Source organism: Mesoplodon mirus (genome assembly GCF_964341445.2).
Source record: "Mesoplodon mirus genome assembly, chromosome: 14".
Classification (NCBI taxonomy): Eukaryota; Metazoa; Chordata; class Mammalia; order Artiodactyla; family Ziphiidae; genus Mesoplodon; species Mesoplodon mirus.
In genome coordinates, this window is record NC_138990.1 from 15,984,835 (window position 1) to 16,007,638 (window position 22,804).

At 38.7% G+C, this 22,804-nt stretch overlaps 1 protein-coding gene across 1 annotated transcript in view; it reads left to right on the top strand.

The window, feature by feature from the left end:
• The window catches only part of VWA3B (von Willebrand factor A domain containing 3B), a 207,403-nt gene that overhangs the window by 123,717 nt on the left and 60,882 nt on the right, over nucleotides 1-22,804 (top strand). The window contains 6 exon segments of the mRNA XM_082642474.1: nucleotides 3,986-4,113; nucleotides 7,004-7,146; nucleotides 13,464-13,580; nucleotides 14,985-15,072; nucleotides 15,152-15,181; nucleotides 15,183-15,309. Of these exon segments, the coding sequence (XP_082498600.1) occupies nucleotides 3,986-4,113; nucleotides 7,004-7,146; nucleotides 13,464-13,580; nucleotides 14,985-15,072; nucleotides 15,152-15,181; nucleotides 15,183-15,309 (633 nt within the window).

Below are 22,804 nucleotides of genomic sequence, written 5' to 3' on the forward strand. Positions count from 1 at the left end.
AGGCATCCACTTTCACCACTCATATTTAACATACTACTGGAAGCTGTACCCATGACAACAAGGCAAGGGAATAAACAAAAGGCATACAGATAGGAAAGGAAGAAAGAGACCTGTCCCTATTTGCTCGTAACATGTTTTCTACACATAAAACCCCAAGGAGCTAAAAAACAAAACAAAACTCCTAGAACTATTAAGTGAGTTCGGCAAGGCCACTGGTTACAAGATCAGCACACAAAATTCAATCACATTTTGAGAAGTCAAAATTAAATATTCAATATTATTTACAATTGCTCCGAAGAGTATGAAATACTTAGATATATATTTTAAAAATATGTACAGGATTTTTATGCTGAAAATTACAAAAGGCTGAAGAAAGAAATCAAAGAAAACCTAAATAAATGGACAGGCATATACCTTCTTCATGGATTGGATGACTGAACATATTAGAGATCTATTTGATTTATAGATTTAATTCAATTCCTGTCAAAATCCCAGAAAGGTTTTTTACAGACATGGTCAAGCTTATTCTAAAATCTATATGGCAAGTCACAGGCCCTAGAAAACCCTACAAATCTTGAAAAAGAAGAATAAAGTGGGAGAAATAATTGAAGTATTAAGGCTTACAGTGTAGCTGCGTTAGTTAAGGCAGTATGGCTTTGGTGGAGAAACAGACACCTAGACTAATGGATAGAGTATAGAACCCAGAAGTATACCCACACAGTATGCCAAACTGATTTTTGACAAAGGTACAAAAGCAATTCAATGGGGGAAGGAGAGCCTTTCCAAAAAATGGTTGGAGCAATTGGACATTCATAGACAAAATAGTGAACCTCAACCTAAACCTCACCCTTCATGCAAATATTAATTCAAAATGGATTATGGACTTAAATGTAAAACATAAAACTATAAAAATTCTGGAAAGAAATATGGAAGAAAATCTCAAGGACCTTGGGCTAGGCAAAGGATTTTTAGTCTTGAGACCAAAAGCATGATCCATAAAAGAAAAGATTGATAAATTGGACCTCATCAAAAATAAAACCTTTTGCTTTGCAAAAGACCCTGTTAACAGGATGAAAAGACTGGGAGTGTCTGCTGTTCCCTTGGGAGAAACTGGGTGAAGAGTACATGGGATCTCCCTGTATTATTTATTACAGCTGCATGAAATCTACAGTTATTTAATTTTAAAAAGGCAATTTACTGGTAAAGCAAAAAATAATAATAAATTCAACATCTAGTGATAAACTGCTCAAAAGACACAAATTACCAAAACTCTCTCAAGAAGAAATAGATAACCTGAACAGCCTTACATCTATTTAAGAAGTTGAATTTGTAGTTAAAAACTTTTATGCATAGAAGCCTCCTGGCCCAGATTGCTTTACTGCTGATTTACATCAAACATTTAAAGGAGAAAATAATATCAGTTCTACACAAACTCTTCTAGGAAAATGAAAGGAGGGAATACTTTCATATGAGGCAAGCATTAACCTGATACCAGACCCTCACAAATACAATCAGACAAGAAACTTATCGGCTAATATTCCTTACGCATACAGAAGTCGAATGCTTAATGACCAAGTTGGGTTTATCCCAGAAATGCAAGTTTTGTTTAACATTTGAAAATTGATATACAATTCACCAAATTAACATACTTTATTAAAAAATTTACAGTCATCTCAATTTATGCAGAAAAAGTTTTGACAAAATCCAACACACTTTTCTAATGAAAGCTCTCAGCAAAATATGAACAGAACAGACTTCCTCATTCTGTTAAATGGCACTTAGGAAAAACCTACAGCTAACACCATACTCTAATAGTAAAAGATTGTATGGTTTCCCCCTCATATCAGTAAAATGACAAGGTTGTCTGCTTTCACCACTCCTATTCAACAGTGTAATGGAAATTCTAGTTAGCCCAATAAACCAGAGGGCAGGAAAACCATCCAGAATGGAAAGGATGAAGTAAAACAGTCTTTATTTTCATTCAGCGTGGTTATGTATGTAGAAAATCCAGTGGAATATACAAAAATGCTGCTGGAACTAATCATTGAATTTAGCAAGATTGTAGGATACAAGGTCAACATACAAAAATGAATTTTGTTTCTACATATTAGCAAAGAAAAATAAAAATTGAAATAAAAGTTATCATTTACAATAGCATCAAAAATACGAAACATGTAGGGACAAATTTGTCAAAATATGTGAAAGGGCCTGTATACTGAAAACTACAAAACATTGCTGAGGGATGTATCTTGTTTACGGGTCAGAAGACATCACAGTGTTAATATGTGCATTCTCTCTCAGTTGATCTTTAGATTCATCACAATCCCAATCAAAATCTCAGCAGACCTTTTAAATTAAAAATTGACAAACTAATTCCATGGAAACTTTGAAAAAGAAAATCAAAGTTGGAGGACTAATACTACCTGATCTCAAGACATATAAAGCTATAGTTATCAAGACAGGGTGGTATTAGTGTAAAGATAGATATATAGATCAGCAGAACAGAATAGCAAAACCAGAAATAGACTGATACATATGTAGACAACTGATTTTCAACAAAGGTGCAAAGGCAATTCAGTGGGAAAAGGATATAGCTTTTATTCCCCCCCAAAATGGTGTTGGAACAATTGGACAAAATAAACACAATTTCCTCCATACATCATGCTGTATTCAAAAATTAATATGATACATGGATCAAAATGATACATGGATCCAAATGTAAAATCTAGGTCTTTTTCCAAGTAAAGGAGAACATATGAAAAACCCTTTGAGACACTGTGTTAGCCCCCCAAAAATTTTTAATAGGATATCAAAAGCGTAGTCTGTATAAGAACAAACTGATAAATTTGAGTTGATCAAAATTAAAAGCTTGTCTTTAAAAAACAATGCTAAGATAATGAAAAGACAAGTTGTAGACTGGGAGAAAATGTTTTCAAATTGTATATCTAATAAAGGACTAGTATCCAGAACATATAAAGGTCTCTCAAAACTCAAAGAAACAAAAAATGAGCAAAAGATTTGGACAGACACTTCATCAAAGAAGATATATGCATGGCAAACAAGATCATGAAAAGATGGTTAACATCATTCGTCATTAGGGAAATACACATTAACCATGATGAGATACCACTACACAGCTATTAGAATGGCTAAAATTAAGACAACTGACCTCATCAAGTGTTTGCAATTATATGAAGGAACTAGAACTCTCATTCATTACTGGAGGGAATGTAAACTAGTACAACCATTCTGGAGAAGTTTGATAGTTTCTCTAAAAGTACAACATCACCAGCCATATGATCCAACCATTCCATTCCTATTTATTTACCCAAGAGAAATGAAAGCAGATGTCTATACAAAGACTTGTGCACAAATGTTCACGGCTTTAGTATTTATAATAGCCCAAACCTGGAAACTCAAATGTCCGTCCACAGGTGACTAAATTTTGAATTTGGTATGTAATAGAATACTACTCAGCCATAAAAATGAATGTACTACTGATTTATGCTACATCATGGGTGAATCTCAAAATAATTATAAAAGTAAAGCAAGCTAGACCAAAAAAGGGGTATATACTATATGAGTCCATTTAAATAAAATTCCAGAAAATCGAAACTAATATTATATAATGACAGAAAGGAGATGAGTAGTTGGTTGGGGCAAGAGAGGTTTTGAAGCAAAGGAAAGGCAGATTTACAATGGGAAACTAGGAGCCTTTTGGGGGTAATGGATATGTTTATTATCTTCATTGCAGTGATGACTTCACAGGTGTGAATGTCAAAACTATTCAAATGGCACACTTCACGTACATTCAGTTTATTATAATATAAATGAATTATACCTCAATTGGGCTGTCTAAAAAAGGAATAATATAAGAACTACATGAAATTCCTTAGATTCTTCTTTTCCTGATACAGTTCGTTTTCTGTTAGACATGTTTGAAATCTGAACTCTAATCTCGTAATGCATTAACTTGTTTTGGCAGAATGAAGATCTGACTCTTTTAATTAAGGAAGTGGAGCAGGGACGCAGTGACCTGGAGAAGGTACAAGACCTTTACTCGGAGACCTTGGTCATGGACTGGTGGTACAACGGAGAAAAAGATGGAGACAAGTGAGCACAGCAGAGCTCCCACTTCCCCATCGCAGGGGGTCCTCTAGGATGCTCTGCTGGATCTCTTTGCCACTTCTTTCTGCAATGCTTTGTGAGATTTAAAGAATCACATAGTATGATTACGTTAGGATTTTTGTTTAAGCAAAGGGAACTCATAATCTAGTAAATTAATAATGATTGGCGGACTTTCCTGGTGGGGCAGTGGTTAAAGAATCTGCCTGCCAATGTAGGAGACATGGGTTTGAGCCCTGGTCTGAGAAGATCCCACATGCCACGGAGTAACTAAGCCTGTGTGCCACAACTACTGAGCCTGCACTCTAGAGCCCACGAGCCACAACTACCGAGGCCGCATGCCACAACTACTGAAGCCCACGCTCCTAGAGCCCGTGCTCCGCAACAAGAGGAGCCACCACAATGAGAAGTCTGTGCACCACAATGAAGAGTAGCCCCCACTCACCACAACTAGAGAAAGCCCGGGCACAGCAACGAAGACCCAACGCAGCCAAAAGTAAAAATAAATAAATAAAAATTTTAATATATTATAAAAATAATAATGATTGGCTTAGAGAGGCCACATAGTCATCCTTATATGTAGATTCTGAAACCCTTGCATGGGCCCTAAGGATGTCTCATTTCCACCCAGTGTGGACAATACACCCCACCAACCGAAGCAGTGACAGAGCAGAGCAGAAGTGCTGTGTCATGAAGGAGATCTGACTCAGGGTCAGGAGGCCAAGGTCCAGACTTCACTCTGTGTGACCTTGGTGGATCTCCATATGGTCCATTGCCATGGGTCTCAGTTTCCTCATCTTTAAAATGATGGCTGTGGTGATAGGATTTGGGATAGATGATTCCTCAGGTCTTTTCCCATCCTGTGTTCTAATATGTTTATTTTTGGGGTTTTTTTGTTTGTTTGTTTGGTTGGTTGGTTTTGGGGGTTTTTTGGCCGTGCCACATGGCTTGTGGGATCTTAGTTCCCCAACCAGGGATTGAACCTGGGCCCTCGGCAGTGAGGGCGCAGAGTCCTAACCACTGGACCGCCAGGGAATTCCCTCTAATATGTTTCTAACTAGTAGTTCTTAAATAAAGATCAAAACCACCCTAACAAACACTCAGAAAACGTGTCAAATCTTATTTAAATGATTTCACATTGTACACATATTCAAGCGTCACAGCTTCATATAAATACCCCATCAGGAGGATGTCTTTTTCTTTAAAAGAGGGATAGCAAAATGGAAAGAAGTTGAAAATACATATTAATCAGGATTTCTCCTTCTTCGAAATTTATTGTCTTCCTCTTAGCAAACTAAGCATTTAATATGGGCTGGGGGCAGGGCATGAGCATGGAATCAGTAAAAAGATAAACGTTATACCAGGCATCTCTTATAATGAGATTTTACAGCATTACTTTTTTTAAATTTGTTTGGGAAAGCTTAGATACATCTCCTAAATCTGGAGAGTTTAAGCAAATAAACTAAGAAATAAATGAGCAGCACATCAGTGTCAATTATCTTCTCTATACTTTCAGCTAGTACCTTACCTGTCTTCTTCCCCTTGCTTAATCAAACTAAAAAATCTCAGGACAACATGACCAGCTATTGCTTGGAAGTTGGTTTGGTCAGTTGACTGTATCTGCTATTGATTGACTAGTAGATGTATTCTTGATTTTTTTATATGTATATATATTTTAGGGGCTATAAGGAGCAGGTTCTAGAGTCATGCAGAGGACTATTTTAATCCAGGCTTCCAACATGTTACATTACATGTTAGTAACTTTGGGCAAGCTACTTAACCTCACTGAGCCTCAACTTCCTCATCTATAAGAGGGGAATAATGGTCATCATAGGGTTGTTGGGTGGATTAAATGAGGGCATGCCTGGCACATAATAAGAGCTCTGAATTAATATAAAGAAAAGAGTAAAATGCAGTGCCTCATTCTATAGATATTATGCTTCTGTACTTCCTTATAACATATCATTAGGAAAAGTTAATTCGCCTACCTAGCTGTGGTTGAAAACAGATTGTTTGAGTTTTTTACCAGGTGGAATAAATGTTATAGCCTCCAAATCTCATCTCCCTTCTTTCTTTTTTCAAACATTTACTGAGTACAAATCATACGCCAGGTGAACTGGGGTGCACAGATGAATGTAAGCCTGGGCGCTTGTCACAGGATGCAGTGTGGTGGGGCATCATGGGACACTGGGCGGGTGCTCCGTGGAGATGGGCTTGGAGGGGGAGGTGAAGGAAGGAGGGCGTGCTTTACAGTGTTGGAGCAGGAGGTTGTTCTGGAAACTCCTTTCTGTGGCTGCTGTGTTCAGAGTGTCAGAGAAGGTGTGTCTGGGAAAATATTTAGGAATTTTTGGGGATCCCTCCTGGCCCGAGATCTTCAACAGTATGTTTTGCCATGATCTGGTGCTGGCAGAGGGTTCAAGGCAGGGGTTTCCCTTCTCTGGCTTTTATAAGAGCTAGCTGTTCAACCCTTTAGTTAGAGAAAAGGGTTTCTATAATGCTTTCTGCTTTACAACAGACTCTTTCTGGAGTTAATTCTCTCATCAGCTCCATGCTGTTAGGGCCCAGCTGATGTTTCCTTCAGTTTGAGGGTGAGGGAAGTGATGAAATTTAGAGGATTGAGCGACTGCACTTAGTCACTTAGCTGGGAAGGAACAAAGCTGTGGTGTGAGCCAGGGCTGGGCTCCTGTCCAGTCTTCTGCGGGGGCAGAGATAAATGACTATTCTTATTTTAACCAAGTATAAGGGGAGAGACTCACTTCTTAAGCTTGCAGCATTCAACACGATTGTATTGATCTAACTCTGCCTTCTTGATGGAAATTTTGTTTCCCCCTCCTTTTTTTTTCTTTCATCTTCTTTGTCTACTTTTTATCTAAAACAGGCATCAAAAAGAAATCTGTTCCATTGTTTCAACCCCAGAAAAAAGTGCAAAATCTCACGCTGATGTAGAATCAACACGAATGTCGAAAGTACCAGGGGACCTGTCAAGTCAAAAGATTCAGAAAAAGAAAGTCCTCCATGCAGGTATCAGTGAACAAAATGGTTTGACTCTCATTACCAGTTTTCCTTCAATGCAAGAAGGTAGAATAAAGCTAAAGCCCCATAATATTTTTAAAGAAGACTAAACCTGTGTTTTTTTAATTGAAATTTTTATCGAAGTGATTATACATTCACATGCAGTTATGAGAAATAATACAGAGAGCTCCCGTATATCTGCTCTTCACCCAGCTTCCCCCAACGGTAACATCTTGAAAAAATAGTACAATTTTGCAACCAGGAGATCGACATTGATACAATCCACAATCTTACTCAGATTGCCCCAGCTTTACATGTGTTCATTTATGTGTGTGTGTGTGTACTTGTATATGATTTTATCATACATGGTTTCATATTTCCACCATCACAGTCAAGATACAGAACATCTCCATCACCACAAGAATCCCTGACATTGCTCTTTTATAACCAAAGCCATCTCCCTCTGACACCCTTTCCCAACTCTTGGGAACCACTAAGTTCTCCATCTCTAAAATGTTGTCATTTCAAAAATGTTATATAAAATGGAATTATACAGCACAAAACCTCTGGGTTTTGGCTTTTTTCACTCAACATATTTTCCTTGGGATTCATCCAGATTTTTGGCGGGTATCAACAGTTCAATCCTTTTCATTACAGAGTAGTATCCTGTGATATGGATGTACCAGAGTTGGTTTAACCATTCATCTGTTGAAGGACATCTGGGTTGTTTCCAGTTTGGGGCTATCACGAATACAGCAGTTATAAACATTTTTGTACAGGTTTTATGTGAACATACTTTTTCATTTCTTTAAGATAAAGCCCAAGGGTGCCATTGCTGAGTCGTATAGTATTGAATGTTTAGTTTTATAAGAAACTGCCAGACTATTTGCTGGAGTGGCTGTGCCATTTTAAATTATCACAGCAAAGAATGAGTGATTCAGTTTCTCCACATTCTCTCCAGAACTTGGTATTGATTGTCGCTATTTTCTATTTTAACTGTTCTGATAGGTGTGTAACATCTCACGGTGGTTTTTACTTGCATTTCCCTAATGACTAGTGATATTGAACATCATTTTATGTGCTCATTCACAATATATCCTCTTCAGTGAAATAAATATCCTCTTCCATATATCCTTTTCAGTGAAATGTCTGTGCCCATGTGCTTTGCCCATTTTCTACGTGGATCGTTTGTTTTTTATTGGTGAATTTTGAGAGTTCTTCATGTATTCTAGATACTAGGTCTTTATCAGATATGTCATTTGCAAATGTTTTCTCCCAGTCTGTAGCTTGTCTTTTCATCCTCTAATTAGGGTCTTTGGCCAAGCAAAAGCTTTTCATTTTGATAAGATCCAATTTATCAGTCTTTCCTTTATGGATCATGGTTTTGGTGTCAAATCTAAGAACTCTTTCCCCAACCCTAATTCCTGAAGATTAGGTTTTATGTTTTTTCCTACAGATTTTGTAGGTTTATATTTTACATTTAAGTCCATGATTCACTTGAGTTAATTTTTGTATAAGGTGTGAGTTTCAGATCAAGGTTTTTTATGTTTGTTTGTTTGTTGTTTGGCCTATAGATGTTGCTTCGGCAGCATTTGTTGAAAAGGCTATACTTACTCCATTGAATTAATTTTGCACCTTTGCCAAAGATCATCTGGACATATCTGCATGGGTTAAATCTAGATTATATGTTCTGTTTCAGTGATCTATGTGTATCTCTCTCCACATAGATCACTGATCAATGTCTTCATTAATGTAACTACAAGGTAAGCTTTAATATCAGATACAGTGATTCTTCCAACTTTATTTTTCTTCTGCAAAATTATTTTAGCTATTCTAGGGCCTGAAATTTCTGCTTAAATTTTAGAATATGTTTGTCTCTGTTTACTAAAAAACCTCTCAGATTTTGATAGGAATTGCATTAAACCTGTAGATCAATTTGGGAACAACTGACATCTCTACAAGGTTGATTCATCCAGCCTCTGAATGTGGCATGACCCATGAACATGACCCCTGACCATGACCATGTATTTAAATCTTCTTTGACGTCTTACAAGCAGCATTTTGTAATTTTCAGCTTACACGTTCTGTACATATTTTGTTAAGTATATACCTAGTTATTTCATTTTAGTATTTGGAACAATTACAAATGGTATTGGTTTTTTAATATAGGTTGCTGTATGTTCATTGTTAGTGTATCAACATGTGATTGATTTTGTGTGTTGATCCCATAATGAACAACCTTACAGAACTCACTTAAAGATGCTAAGAGTTTTTTGGGTTTTGTGGGTGTTTTTTTTAAATTTTGGTGTGTGTGTGTGAATTCCTTACTGTTTTCACATATACAATCTGTTATCTGCAAATTTGGACAGTTTTATCTTCTTTTCCAGTCTTTCTGGCTTTATCTCTTTTTCTTGCCTTGTTGGCAGAAGCTAGAACTTCCAGCACTATGTTTAATAAGGGTGATGAGAGTGGGCATCCTTGCCTTTATCCTGGTCTTAAGGGGGAAAGATAATCTTTCACCAGTAAATATGATTTTAGCTGTAGGTTTATTGTAGATATTCTTTATCAAGTTGAGGAAGTTCCCCTCATTCCCAGTTTTCTGAGAGTTTTTATCATGAACTGGTACTGGATTTTGTCAAATGCTCTTTCTGTGTCAAATGATATATCATATGGTTTTTCTTCTTTAGTCTATTGATATGATGGTGGATTACATTGATTGCTTGAAATGTTGAAGCAGCCTTGTATGTCTGGGATATCTTCCACTTGGCCTTAGTGTTTATTTGCAGTGCTTTTGAGTGTAACTCTTTGTATGGTTTTTGTAATGGTTTCTCTGGGTATAACAGCATATAAATATAACTTATAACGCTCTTCTGGTATCAACATTCTACCACTTTTTGTCAGTGTGGACATCTTACTTCAATTTAGGTTTCTTTGCCTTCCCCAGTTTTAAATATCATTGTCTTGAGTATCAGGTGATACTACAATTTTTATTTAAATCATCAAATATGATTTCTAAATCTCAAGAGGAAAGGATAATCTATTGTATTTCCCATATTTTTGCTCTCTTTTGTTCTTTCTTCCTTCCTGATTCTCCAAAATTCCTTCTTTTATCATTTCCTGTCTGTTTGAGGAACTTCCTGTGTTCAGTCTTTAAAGGTAGGTCTGCTAGCCACAATTCTTTTTTATTTTTTCTTTGTCTAGGAATGTTTTTATTTTCTCTTCGTTCCTGAAGGACATTTTTGCCATATTCAGAATTTGCAGTTGATTGTTCTTTCCTGTCTGTAGTTGAAAAACATAGTGCCTCTTCCTCGGGCCTCCTACTTTTTAAATGTGAAATTTGCTGTTGTTCAAACTGGTGCTTCCCTCTAGGTACTGGGTCCTTCCTCTCTGGCTTGCTTTAAAATTTTTTTCTTTGTCTCGAATTTTCAGTGTTTAACTATAACGCATCTTGGCATGGATTTCCTTGGGTTTACTCTGTTTGGGGTTTGCACAGCTTCTTGATTTGTATGTTGTATCTCACCAAATTGGGGAAGTTTTCATCTATTACTTCTTCAAATGGTCTCTCAGTCCCACTTTTTTCCTCCCTGTCTTGGGACTCTGATAATATGAATGTTGGGTATTTTGCTATTATTCTACAGGTCCCTGAGGCTCTGTTTATCTTTTCTTATTGTATTTTCTCTCTGTTGTTAAAATTGGCTGAATTCTATTTTTATGTCCCCAGAGTTCTCTGATACTGCCCTCTGCCATTTTCACTCTACTATGGAGCTCATCCAACAAATTTTTTAAATTTCTCTTATTTTATTTTTCAGTTCTACAATTTCCACTTGGAAACGTTTATAACTTCAGTTTCTTAGCTGAGATTTTCTATTTGTTTATTTGTTTCAAGAGAACTTGTAATTAATTGCTGAAACATGTTTCTGACATTCTTTGAGATCCTTGTCAGGTAATTCCAGCTTCTGACTCATCATGGTATTGGCATCATTTGATTGTTTTTTCTCTATCAAGGTGTGATTTTCTTTATTCCTGATATGATGGATGATTTTTTTTTTACAGTATTCTGAATGTTTTGTCTATTATGTTAGGGACCCTGGATGCTGTGTAAATCTTTTATTTTAGGAAGCAGTTGGCCTGTTTAAAATTAGCCCATAGGTCATGACCTGCTCTTGTGGGTTGTGGTTCCGGTGGTAATTTCATTTTCACAGCCTTTGTGGTGCTATTTTGGTGCTTGGTTTCCTGGTGTCACTGGGGCTCCTACTGGTGCTGCCTGAGGGAACAGAGGAGTATCCCAGGCCAGGATGCTGGATGCCTCTCAGTGGAGGAAGGTTGTGGTGGCTTCCCCTGCCACACACACACTGTCTCTTGTGTGTCCCCATGTCTCTGGGCAGGAGAAGAGAGCCTCAACCCTATAGGGACCAAGAGGCATTGGCTGAAGCTTGGTCCCTCTTGCATGATCTGTCCATTTGCCCTGGTGTCTCTGTCTTAAGCCCGTGGGGACAAAGAGGATTCCCATACTGGGCCACTTGTGCAGCATCATCCCTTCTGCCCATCTTGCCTGCCCATTCCAGTAAACGTGACTTTTGCTAGAAATGCTACTTGCCACTCATCCTGAACATTTTAATGGCCGTTTGTCATTTGTACCATGTCACTTAGATTTGGGATTGTTGCTGTTGGTAGGCATCCCTGTGCTGAGTTTTTATTCTGTTTCAATTTATAATTTAGAAGAGTGATGAAATGTGGTGAGTGACTGTACAGAACTGGGGGAGGAGTTAAATGCTTGAATCCACTGCCAGATCAATATACTTTTACTCATTATATGCAAAGTTTGGGAATAGTATAATTGTTATGTTTGGGGACTTCAGGAGCTAAATTTCATTTTCATTTGGACACACCTCTTGTTTTTGCCCAGCGATTTTGATCAAGGTGGCCTGCCGGTGTAGTCAGGGGCAGGAGTTCAACTCTCCTATGTGGATCATTCATCTCTTTTGCTCACAGACATAGCTCCTGAGAAAATTTATCCTTCTTAATTCCTTGTTACAGAGACAACCAAAACAGGAATCACCCTGTTTGTTGCCTAGGAAAACAAATAACACATAGCACACTCCTAACTCCATGCATGGAGACTACTGGTGTTATCTTCCTGTGCAAAAGATAGACAATGCGGGGCTTCCCTGGTGGCGCAGTGGTTGAAAGTCTGCCTGCCGATGCAGGAGACACGGTTTCGTGCCCCGGTCCAGGAAGATCCCACATGCTGCGGAGCGGCTGGGCCCGTGAGCCATGGCCGCTGAGCCTGCGTGTCCGGAGCCTGTGCTCCGCAACGGGAGAGGCCACAACAGTGAGAGGCCCACGTACTGAAAAAAAAAAAAGAAAAAAAAAAAAGATAGACAATGCAGATTATTAGCTAATTTTCACTCTAATTGTCTAATTTCTTGTAAGAGAGGGTAAGTCCCTTCTTGTCGAAAATAGGACGCATTTCATTTATGAATACTACATAATGCCTTGGTACTACAGAAGGCATCCAGGTCGTGAAGTACAGAACACATTTACAATTAGTGTGGTTTCTGTGACCACATGGGAAGAGTAATCAACATGTCTTGGTACAAACTTATTATACTCTAAAGCACACAGATTCAATGTCAGAATGTGATAAGTGTCTACTTGCTAGTTGAAAGGACCCAACAGAGGGTAGAAAATAATATAAATAAAGGCTTAGACAGCAACTGTGGTCATCAGAGTTTATAAAATGAACTACGGAGATGTCCTGCTCTACACCTTGCAAGCTGTGAATGTGATGGGGCATCACTCCCATGATTCTGGGAGTGATAAGAGTGTTATGTGACCTCGGCCAGGTTATCTAGGAGAGCCCAGTGTACTCATGTGAGCCCCTGAAAGCAGGGTCTTTTACCAGCTGGTGGCAGAAGAGGAAGTCAGAGAGATTTGGGGCATGGGGGCACCGGTGTGCCATTGTTGGCTTGAAGATAGAGGGGGCCCATAAGTAGGAATGGGGGTGCTTAAGGAGCTGAGACAGGACCGCAGCTGACAGCCAGCAAGGAAATGGGACCTCAGTCCTGCAACTGCAAGGAAATAAATTCTGCCAACAACCTGAATGAGCTCGGAAACAGATTTCTCTCCAAGAGGGGCAGAGTTTGAACTCAGATCAGTGGAACCAGCCATTACCGCAGCATTTACTTGGTGGCAGTACTGTCCCCCTGAGGGTTGGGAGACTGAACCTGCTTTCTTTTTAAAGGATCCAAGAATGTAGTTGCATCTCATGAAATACCTCCTTCCAACCCACATTCCTTTTACCCTTCTCCCTGTGGTACCCACAGAACCAACCAAACCCAGCCTACTCAGGAGCCAGCTGTCCACCCTCAGGAGCTCAGCTTGTGGTGAGAGGAAGGACGGCCTTTCCAATTCCAGCAGCTGGAACACTCCAAGCGACAGAGGCAAGCCAGCAAGGGTCTCTATGTCGGGAAGCCCAGGGTGGTCTCCTCTCCCCAGTGTGTCTGCTCCTGAAAGAGCTGGGTAGAGGTACTTTGGGGGGAAAGAAATCATTTTTAAGTGAGTCCAGAGAGCTTCCGCTTCAGAGGACTCCCTTGTAAATCAGGTCGTCTTGCTTTAGTGAACTGGATTTTCTTGAGGTCAGACTTGCCTATATGGTGCCTGGGTGTTTAATGTACCCGTGGCTCGTACGACCGCGGCAGTAGTGGTGATACTTGCTGTCACTCCGCGGTTTGGATGTGAAAACCTAATGCTTCATCGTTGGTTTAGTTTCTTCCCCTCATTCACAGGTGGCGCCATCCGACAAGCCCCTCTCTGATCCATAGCGTCAGCCTTCTGGGGGCTAAATGTGAGGAAAACGAGACTTTTCCACTCAGTTGTTATGACTATTGATAATATCATTATTCTTAAAACAGTAAATTTTAAGAGTAAATTTCCTAAAAGTTTAATTCCTGTAGCACTTTTCCCTATCTTTCAGAGTTGATAAATAATAAACCCCCAGCTAAACACACACATCCACACAAGCCCCTAAGTAGTAGGAAGCACCTGAGGGAAAATTTACACCTGTTGTTACTGAGCCATAGCTTAATCAAACCTGGTGTTCTTCAGTGCTGATCCGTGTGATGCCTTTTCCTCTGTTTCAGTTAACCTGCCCTATTTCCTAAATCTGCTACGTGCACAGTCCTTTAAGGGGCTTATCCCATGATGATTGGGATATGACTTCTTAGGCGTTTAACTGGCTCACTCCCAAACACCCCTTCCTTCTGCATGCTGCTGATTCAACTGGCTCATATCCCTTTTCGTTTATGAATCCAAGCTTCTATAAGGATATGCATTAAAAACTCCAAATAATAATTTGAAAATATGAACTTATAATGAAACAGGGCCTAGTAGGGATTTTGGGTTTCTGCACAGAGCTGAGGAATTACAGAATAAGCTATCGAAACCTGAAATGTTGAACAAGGCTCTCCTGTGTAATTTGGGGGAAGTCTAATGAGGGCCACATTGAACAATTATTGGTTCATGGTATTCTTACTTGACATTTTAAAAATATGTTTTCTGGAGAATGAGTTTGTCTCATCCTTTTATGGAGAGAGATCTCAATGGGTATGGGGTGAGATAGATTGGCAAAGCAATGAGAGCACCCTATTTACTCTTGCATTGGTCTTTAGTGTCCATTGCAAATGAATCTTACCTAGAACCCCCTCTGACAGATCAGTTCTGGGAAAAATAGTCCATTTATTAGCCCTCAGTCACAACTGAACTCAGAGGTAAGTGTGATCCTTTTGCATTTTGATATAAACCCCATATAGGAGGAAATTATACAGCTGCCATTTCCCTTTCCACAGAAATGGGCATCCTGCTGACAAATGAGTTTCCAGATGACAAGTCATTAGAAAGACTGACTCGCGAAGGAAGCCAAGTTTATCACCAAGAGTGAGTAATTTTACTGGGACAGTTTTGTTGTGTTTTTGTTTGATATAAGTTTTAAAACGTCACAGTCTCGTGTTCTTAGTTCTGCAGGAATGTCTTCAGCAAACTGGCTCGATCCATGGCTTGGTGGCCAAGAAGCTCACCATCATGGATGCTTTGTCCATGACCGCCGCCATCCCTCACAGCCCCACCTACGTCCTCGTTCTGGACAAGCATGTCGCTTCCAAGGTCTTTGATAAGGTAAAACTGATTTTCTGTATGTCCCTGCTTGATATAGTTTTCATTTCCTGCCTAAATAGTCGTCCACTTGACATCTTGTACAGTTGTAACAGAAATGTATTTCAGCCATTGGGAAAAAATTATTTGCAAAGGCAGTAAAAAGGAGAGAGAGAAGCTCTTAAGCATTTTTGCTTCTAAACTGAGAAGAACAATTTCTTCTTTGTTGGGTTGGCAGTTCATGGCTCGTTGCTGATGGGTGGCATTGTGGAGCTGCAGAAATGTCTGAAAAGCCTCTAGGTCAGAGTCATGAGTCACGAGTGAATATCAGTCTGTATCAAAGGACAGGGAGAGCTTGTGAGAGATTTTGTCCATCCTTTGCTTACCTTCTCTTCCTAAATACAGTGGCATCTTTTCCATCATAAAAGTCTCCAAAGGAAAAAGTCAGAAAGAGGTAGGGAGAGAGACACAGAGACAAAGATACAGAAAAAGAGATTGAGAGAGAGGATCGGGAGTGAGCCAGAGCACAAGAGCCATGAGAAAGTGAGAGTCATGTCCTGGAAGGAGAAAAAAAGTTTCCGGTAGGAGGGCGCAAGTTGGGGTTAACTGTGGAGGAAAGCCAAGCACTGTAAAGTTTGCCTTGAATTGGGCAACTGGAAAGTCCTTGCCCTACGCAAGAACGGATCCAGTGGAGCAGCCAGATTGCACAGAGATGAGGAACACAAGAGAAACAAGAATAGGAAGATTGAACCCTGGTGCTTCCCGGCAAATATAGCAGCAACTAATGATTTAAATAGGAATGTGTCAAGCTTTACAGTCACTGAATTGAAATAATATCCACCTTAAAAGACCTTATCTCATGCTGAAATTTTACAGAGGGTATGTAGGAAATTTGGGATTTGCTTCCAAATAATCTGGATGGTGGGAGTAGTTGGGCGAAGGGAGGAGTAGATAAAGCAAGATTGGCCATGAGCTGATAATTGTTAAATTTGGATAATAAGAATATTGAGTGGGGGGAGGGTCATTCTACTATTCTCTCTGCTTTTTTATATATTTGGAGGTTTCCATAGTAAAAAGTTGAGAAAAAGCAAAGGCAGGGAAATTTTTTTTAAAAAAAGGCTCTATCTAACTGGTCTTGCAATAGCTGAAATTTGATGTATTTGGAAGAAGCAGATAAAGTGGTGGACTTTTTCTGTTAGTCACATTTAAGAGATTATACCCATGGAGTTTGATATGCATCCTGATTTGACATGACCAGCAGTTCTTGCTCTGGAGGTTGGGTATATGACCCCATAGGCTGGGTTCCTGATGACTTTGCCTGAAGGTGAGCGGTCCTATCCCTGGCTGTGACCTTGTGACTGGAAGATTGAACTCTAACCTGATAAGTTAGTGAACTCTAACCTGATAAGTCAGATACCAACTTATCATTTGAATTCGACTTCTTCCAAAAGCAAGAGAGAGAAACTGAATGCTGATTTATTCCTTCTAGGAAGTTTGGTGACAGCTTCTCATATTCTGTGCACTTATTTTATTAATATTCTTGAGTTTTGTTTGAAAGAAAATATATTTGGTGAACTATCCCTGGAAATAGAATTTTCTGGTACTTATATGTCTCCTTCTAAGCCTCCCAACAACCTGAGATACATTGAAAAGTAAATACTCAAAAAACAAATATGAGAAGGTAGGAAAGCAAGCACATAAAATCAAAGGAAAGATTTATAGATTGAATACATAAAAATGTTATTTTACATTAGAAACATATAAATAAAATGAAGGCAAATCTTGGAAAAATATTTTTAACATATACAACAAAGAGTTACAGGAGTAATATGTTAAATATGTGTTTGCATGTGTGTATCTATGTAAGTTAGCACATGCATGTGGTGTGTGCATGTGTATAAAACAGAGTTCAGTATACACACAAACATGCACATGCACCCATACCATAAAGGAATAAGAAAGTGATAAATATCCCAGTGGAAAATCTAGGGGAAAAAGTTTAAAATTAAAAAATCAAAAACCACATAGAAAAATATTTCTTGCTGGTAACCAAATAAATGCATTTTTGGAAAAATGCAAATTAAAAAAAATTAGACAACTTCCCCCCATCATCAAATTTGTAAGGTGAAAAAATACTAATAAACAGTGGTGGTGAAAATAGAATGGAATTAGAACTTTTACATCCTGCTGGGGGGAGTATAAGTCGGTATAACCTTGGCAATACGTTCAGAGGTGTTAAGGGCTTACAACTTTTCCTCCAGCAAACTCATATGTAGATATTCCGTAATCTACAGAAGGAAATAATCAGAAATACTGAAGAATATATTCAGAGAATAATTATTGCTGCCTTATATCTAACAATGAGAAAATTGAAAACTACCTAAATATCCAATAAGTACACCCATATGATTGAATGTCATACGTTCATTAAATATCATGTTTCTGAAGAATAAGTAATGACATGGGGAAAAGCTCTCAATACAATGCTAAATGAAAAAATCAGGGTACAAAACCGCATAGATAGTACATTAATTTGGTTACACGTGTGTATGATGCAGACATAGCACTCTTTCTCTCTCCCTTTTCTGTTTTACCAAAATGTTACTAGTGTTTATCTGAGGGGTGAGATTATTGGAGATCTGGGGGTTTGTTTATATAATTTTTAGTTTTTGTTGTAGTTCTTTCAACTCTGAACATACATTAATGATATGCTGAGAAAAAAAAAAGTTAAGAAAAACAGACCTGAAACGAGATAAAATAGTTTAAATGCAAAGGACACTTGATTTTTAATTAATTTATTGGTTTATTTTTATTTGATGAGTAATATATGAGTACATTCTTTTTTTTTTTTTTTTTTTTTTTTCTTTTTGGCGGTATGCGGGCCTCTCACTGTTGTGGCCTCCCCCGTTGCGGAGCACAGGCTCCGGATGCGCAGGCCCAGCGGCCATGGCTCACGGGCCCAGCCACTCCGCGGCATATGGGATCCTCCCAGACCGGGGCACGAACCCGTATCCCCTGCATCGGCAGGCGGACTCTCAACCACTGCGCCACCAGGGAGGCCCCATGAGTACATTCTTGTATAGAATGACCATATAGAAGTCTTTAGAGGAAAATGTCAAAGCTTCTCTCTCCACCAACCTCATTTATGAAGGAAACACTCTGAATAGTTTGGTGAATATCCCGCTAATCCTTTTCAACACACACACACACACACACACACATATATGAATACATTATATATATATTTACACATACACATAACAATTTTAATATACAAAACAGTTTTAATAGGGTAATTCCTTATTAAATTTGCTATTTTATCTTTTAAAAACATATGTCTTAGAGACTTTTCTCTGTGTGTAGATATGGGTCTATCTCATTTTTGTTAGTTGCAAATTTCTTCCCCATTGTTAATGGACATTTACATTGTGTCCTTCCTCCCCCTATTACAAACAATCCTGTAATGGATTTCCTTGCACAGAGACTTCTGGGCACGTCTACAAGTCTGTCTTTGTGATAGATGGATTGCTGGACCCAAAGGATGTGTACATTTAAATATTTGACAGATTAAACCAAATCACCCTCCAACTAGATTCTATATTTCCACTAGTTTATATTCAGAAAGACAGCCATTTTCCTAAGAGGAGCTGTATATCATACTTGTTGATAAGCATTAGTTCTACAAGTGTAGAGATACTTTGAAAACCCTAAAAATAGTGTGCAGACCTGATATCTTATTCAACTTGTCATCTCATATTTAGAAGAAATAAACATAGTGACTCACTGCAGCAGTTTGAAATTTGCTCTCCAGGCTGTATGCAATGTATCTGGACTCTGGGGATAATAATATACCTACTCTGAGACTGTTATACTGTGTATAGTATAGTGAATATATATAGTATAGGTATATATATGTAGTATAAAAAGAAGTAATGCATATAATGGGCTGCAAGCACTGAATAAACGTTGGCTTTTATTATAAAAATATTCAATAAATATTACATTGCCTACTGTATGCAGGCTCTGAGCTGGGCTAGACTACAGCCTACCCAATCACAACTTACAGTCTCATGGAGGAACTAGCAATTAAAATAAGAAGTTCTAGTTAAATGTGATGAGTGGGAAGAGCAGAGTGAAGATGCCTCAGAGTCCCCTAACCACCTTGAGTTGGCAGAGAGGGCTTTGGACCTGGCCTGGAAAGTTCAGACCTGGGGGATCTGATCAGTCCAGGTTTGGACCTAGGGGAGGAGGAGTTACGAGGGTGATGAGGTGGAGGGGAGTGAGGACTGACCTAGGGGGAAGTCTAAGGGTCAGAGGAAGTTTGCCATTCCAAAGAAAGTTTAGTGCAACTGGAGGAAGGTATGAAAGCTGGTGAAGGTCGAGTTAAGGATTTTTTGAAGGTCATCCTGAGGGAAACGAAAGGGTTTTTAGCAGAGGACAGAGAAGATCAGGTTTGGTCTTTGGCTACTATGTGGAAAAGGGTTGTAGAGGTTCAAGGCTGGGACGATGGGGGGCTCAGGAGGCAAGGTCTAGGTGGCTGTGACCCAGGTGACAACGCTGAGGATGGATCCAAGGCTCTATATAAAGTCAAATCGACAGGACTAAACCACATGGGGCAGAGAGAGAGAAAAATGTTGAGTGACTTCCAAGAAGGAAAAAACGGAAGAGTAATGAGGGTCCTGTTTTTCTGGAGAACTTGTCTTCTGACTACAGAAGGCAAAGCCAAGGGAAGAGGATGTATATTTTTTCACGTGCATCCCACCATGGGCACCTGTGCTCGTGCCTTCTGTGGCTTTGTAAATTCTCATCACAAGCCTGTGGGTACGTAGCACACGACATGCTCTCCCCCCTCCATTATTGCTCATAAGAGCAAGAATCACGGTGATGAAGGAAATATACTGCAATAAATTCCAATTTCACCCTCAAAGCACACTTACATCTTTTATTTAATATTTCCTCTGATGGAAAGAATGGGAAAACAATGATCGAAAAATATAATCCCACTGAGTGAGATATATAGATTTCTGAGATTTGGACTTAACAGTTTTTTGAAAAAGTAGACTGGAGCTGAAAAGGAAACATGAATCTTAACCCACTTCACTGAGAATTGTAATTGCCTTTTACTCCTGTGTTCTATGTGCAGCCACATCTGTCTGGGTAGAATCGTAAAGCAGCATTTGGCTTTATCCCCAGCTACTTGTTTCATTCATGACTTATGTATGGGCTGTTTCTTCTTCTGCAACACAATGCTATTTTGGTTTTCATGTTTCTTGGACCAGCATCAAATCTGTCACCTCGGAAATGAAGTGTTGAGCAGGGAGGTTGCCCTAGCAACTCTTCATTACAAGATGCTAACTGGCACTTTCAGTTTTCAGTGGACTAGATAAGTTTAATCTTAGCTTTTTCAAAAAGATTAATTCATCACCAAGTCATATACAGAGTAAAACTGCTTTAGTTATTCGATGAATCTGGAATTTAAAGCTCTTTATTGCCAATGGCTTTGAAAAAAAAAGAAACAATTTGGGAACATTAGTTTGCATCGTTGAAAAGTCTACTACATCACCACCACCACCACCATCATCATTATGTCTTACCAGCACTGCATCAAGGCTTCCTGCTTTGCCCTAATCTGGGCAAGTAGTGGGGTTGCTGGGTCATATGGTAATTCTATTTTTAGTTTTTAAAGGAACCTCCATACTGTTCTCCATAGTGGCTGTATCAATTTACATTCCCACCAACATTGCAAGAGGGTTCCCTTTTATCCACACCCTCTCCAGCATTTGTTGTTTCTAGATTTTCTGATGATGCCCATTCTAACCGGTGTGAGGTGATACCCCACTGTAGTTTTGATTTGCATTTCTCTAATAATTAGTGATGTTGAGCAGCTTTTCACGTACCTCTTGGCCATCTGTATGTCTTCTTTGAGAAATGGCTATTTAGGTCTTCTACCCATTTTTGGATTGGGTTGTTTGTTTTTTTAATATTGAGCTGCATGAGCTGTTTATATATTTTGGAGATTAATCTTTTGTCCATTGATTCGTTTGCAAATATTTTCTCCCATTGTAAGCATTGTCTTTTCGTCTTGTTTATAGTTTCCTTTGCTGTGCAGAAGCTTTTAAGTTTCATTAGGTCCCATTTGTTTATTTTTGTTTTTATTTCCATTACTCTAGGAGGTGGGTCAAAAAAGATCTTGCTGTGACTTATGTCAAAGAGTGTTCTTCCTATTTTTCCTCTAAGAGTTTTATAATGTCTGGTCTTACATTTAGGTCTTTAATCCATTTTGAGTTTATTTTTGTGTATGGTGTTAGAGAGTGTTCTAATTTCATTCTTTTACACGTAGCTGTCCAGTTTTCCCAGCACCACTTATTGAAAAGACTGTCTTTTCTCCATTGTGTATGCTTGCCTCCTTTGTCATAGATTAGTTGACCATAGCTGTGTGGGTATATCTCTGGACTTTCTATCCTGTTCCATGGATCTATATTTCTGTTTTTGTGCCAGTACCATATTGTTTTGATTACTGTAGCTTTGTAGTATAGTCTGAAGTCAGGGAGTCTGATTCCTCCAGCTCCGTTTTCTTCTCTCAAGGTTGCTTTGGCTATTCAGGGTCTTTTGTGTCTCCATCTAGTAAAAACTGCCATTGGTAATTTGACAGGGATGGCAGTGAATCTGTAGATTGCTTTGGGTAGTATAGTCATTTTCACAGTATTGATTCTTCCAATCCAAGAACATGGTATATCTGTCTGTCTGTTTGTGTCATCTTTGATTTCTTTCATCAGTGTCTTATAGTTTTCTGAGTGCAGGTCTTTTACCTCCCTAGGTAGGTTTATTCCTAGGTATTTTATTCTTTTTGTTGCAATGGTGACTGGGATTGTCTCCTTAATTTCTCTTTCTGGTCTTTCGTTGTTAGTGGATAGGAATGCAAGAGATTTCTGTGCTTTAATTTTGTATCCTGCAACTTCACCAAATTCATTGATTAGCTCTAGCAGTTTTCTCATGGCATCTTTAAGGTTATCTATGTACAGTATCATGTCATCTGCCAACAGTGGCAGTTCTACTTCTTGTTTTCCAATTTGTATTCCTTTTATTTCTTTTTCTTCTCTGATTGTCATGGCTAGGACTTCCAAAACTATGTTGAATGATAATGGCGAGAGTGGACATTCTTGTCTTGTTCCTGATCTTAGAGGACATGCTTTCAGTTTTTCACCATTGAGAATGATGTTTGCTGTGGGTTTGTCATATATGGCCTTTATTATGTTGAGGTAGGTTCCCTCTATGCCCACTTTCTGGAGAGTTTTTCTTACCATAAATGGGTATTGAATTTTGTCAAAAGCTTTTTCTGCATCTATTGAGATGATCATATGGTTTTTATTCTTTAATTTGTTAATATGGTGTATCACATTGATTGATTTGTGTACATTGAAGAATCCTTGTATCCCTGGGATAAATCCTACCTGATCATGGTGTATGATGTTTTTAATGTGTTGTTGGATTCTGCTTGTTAGTATTTTGTTGAGGATTT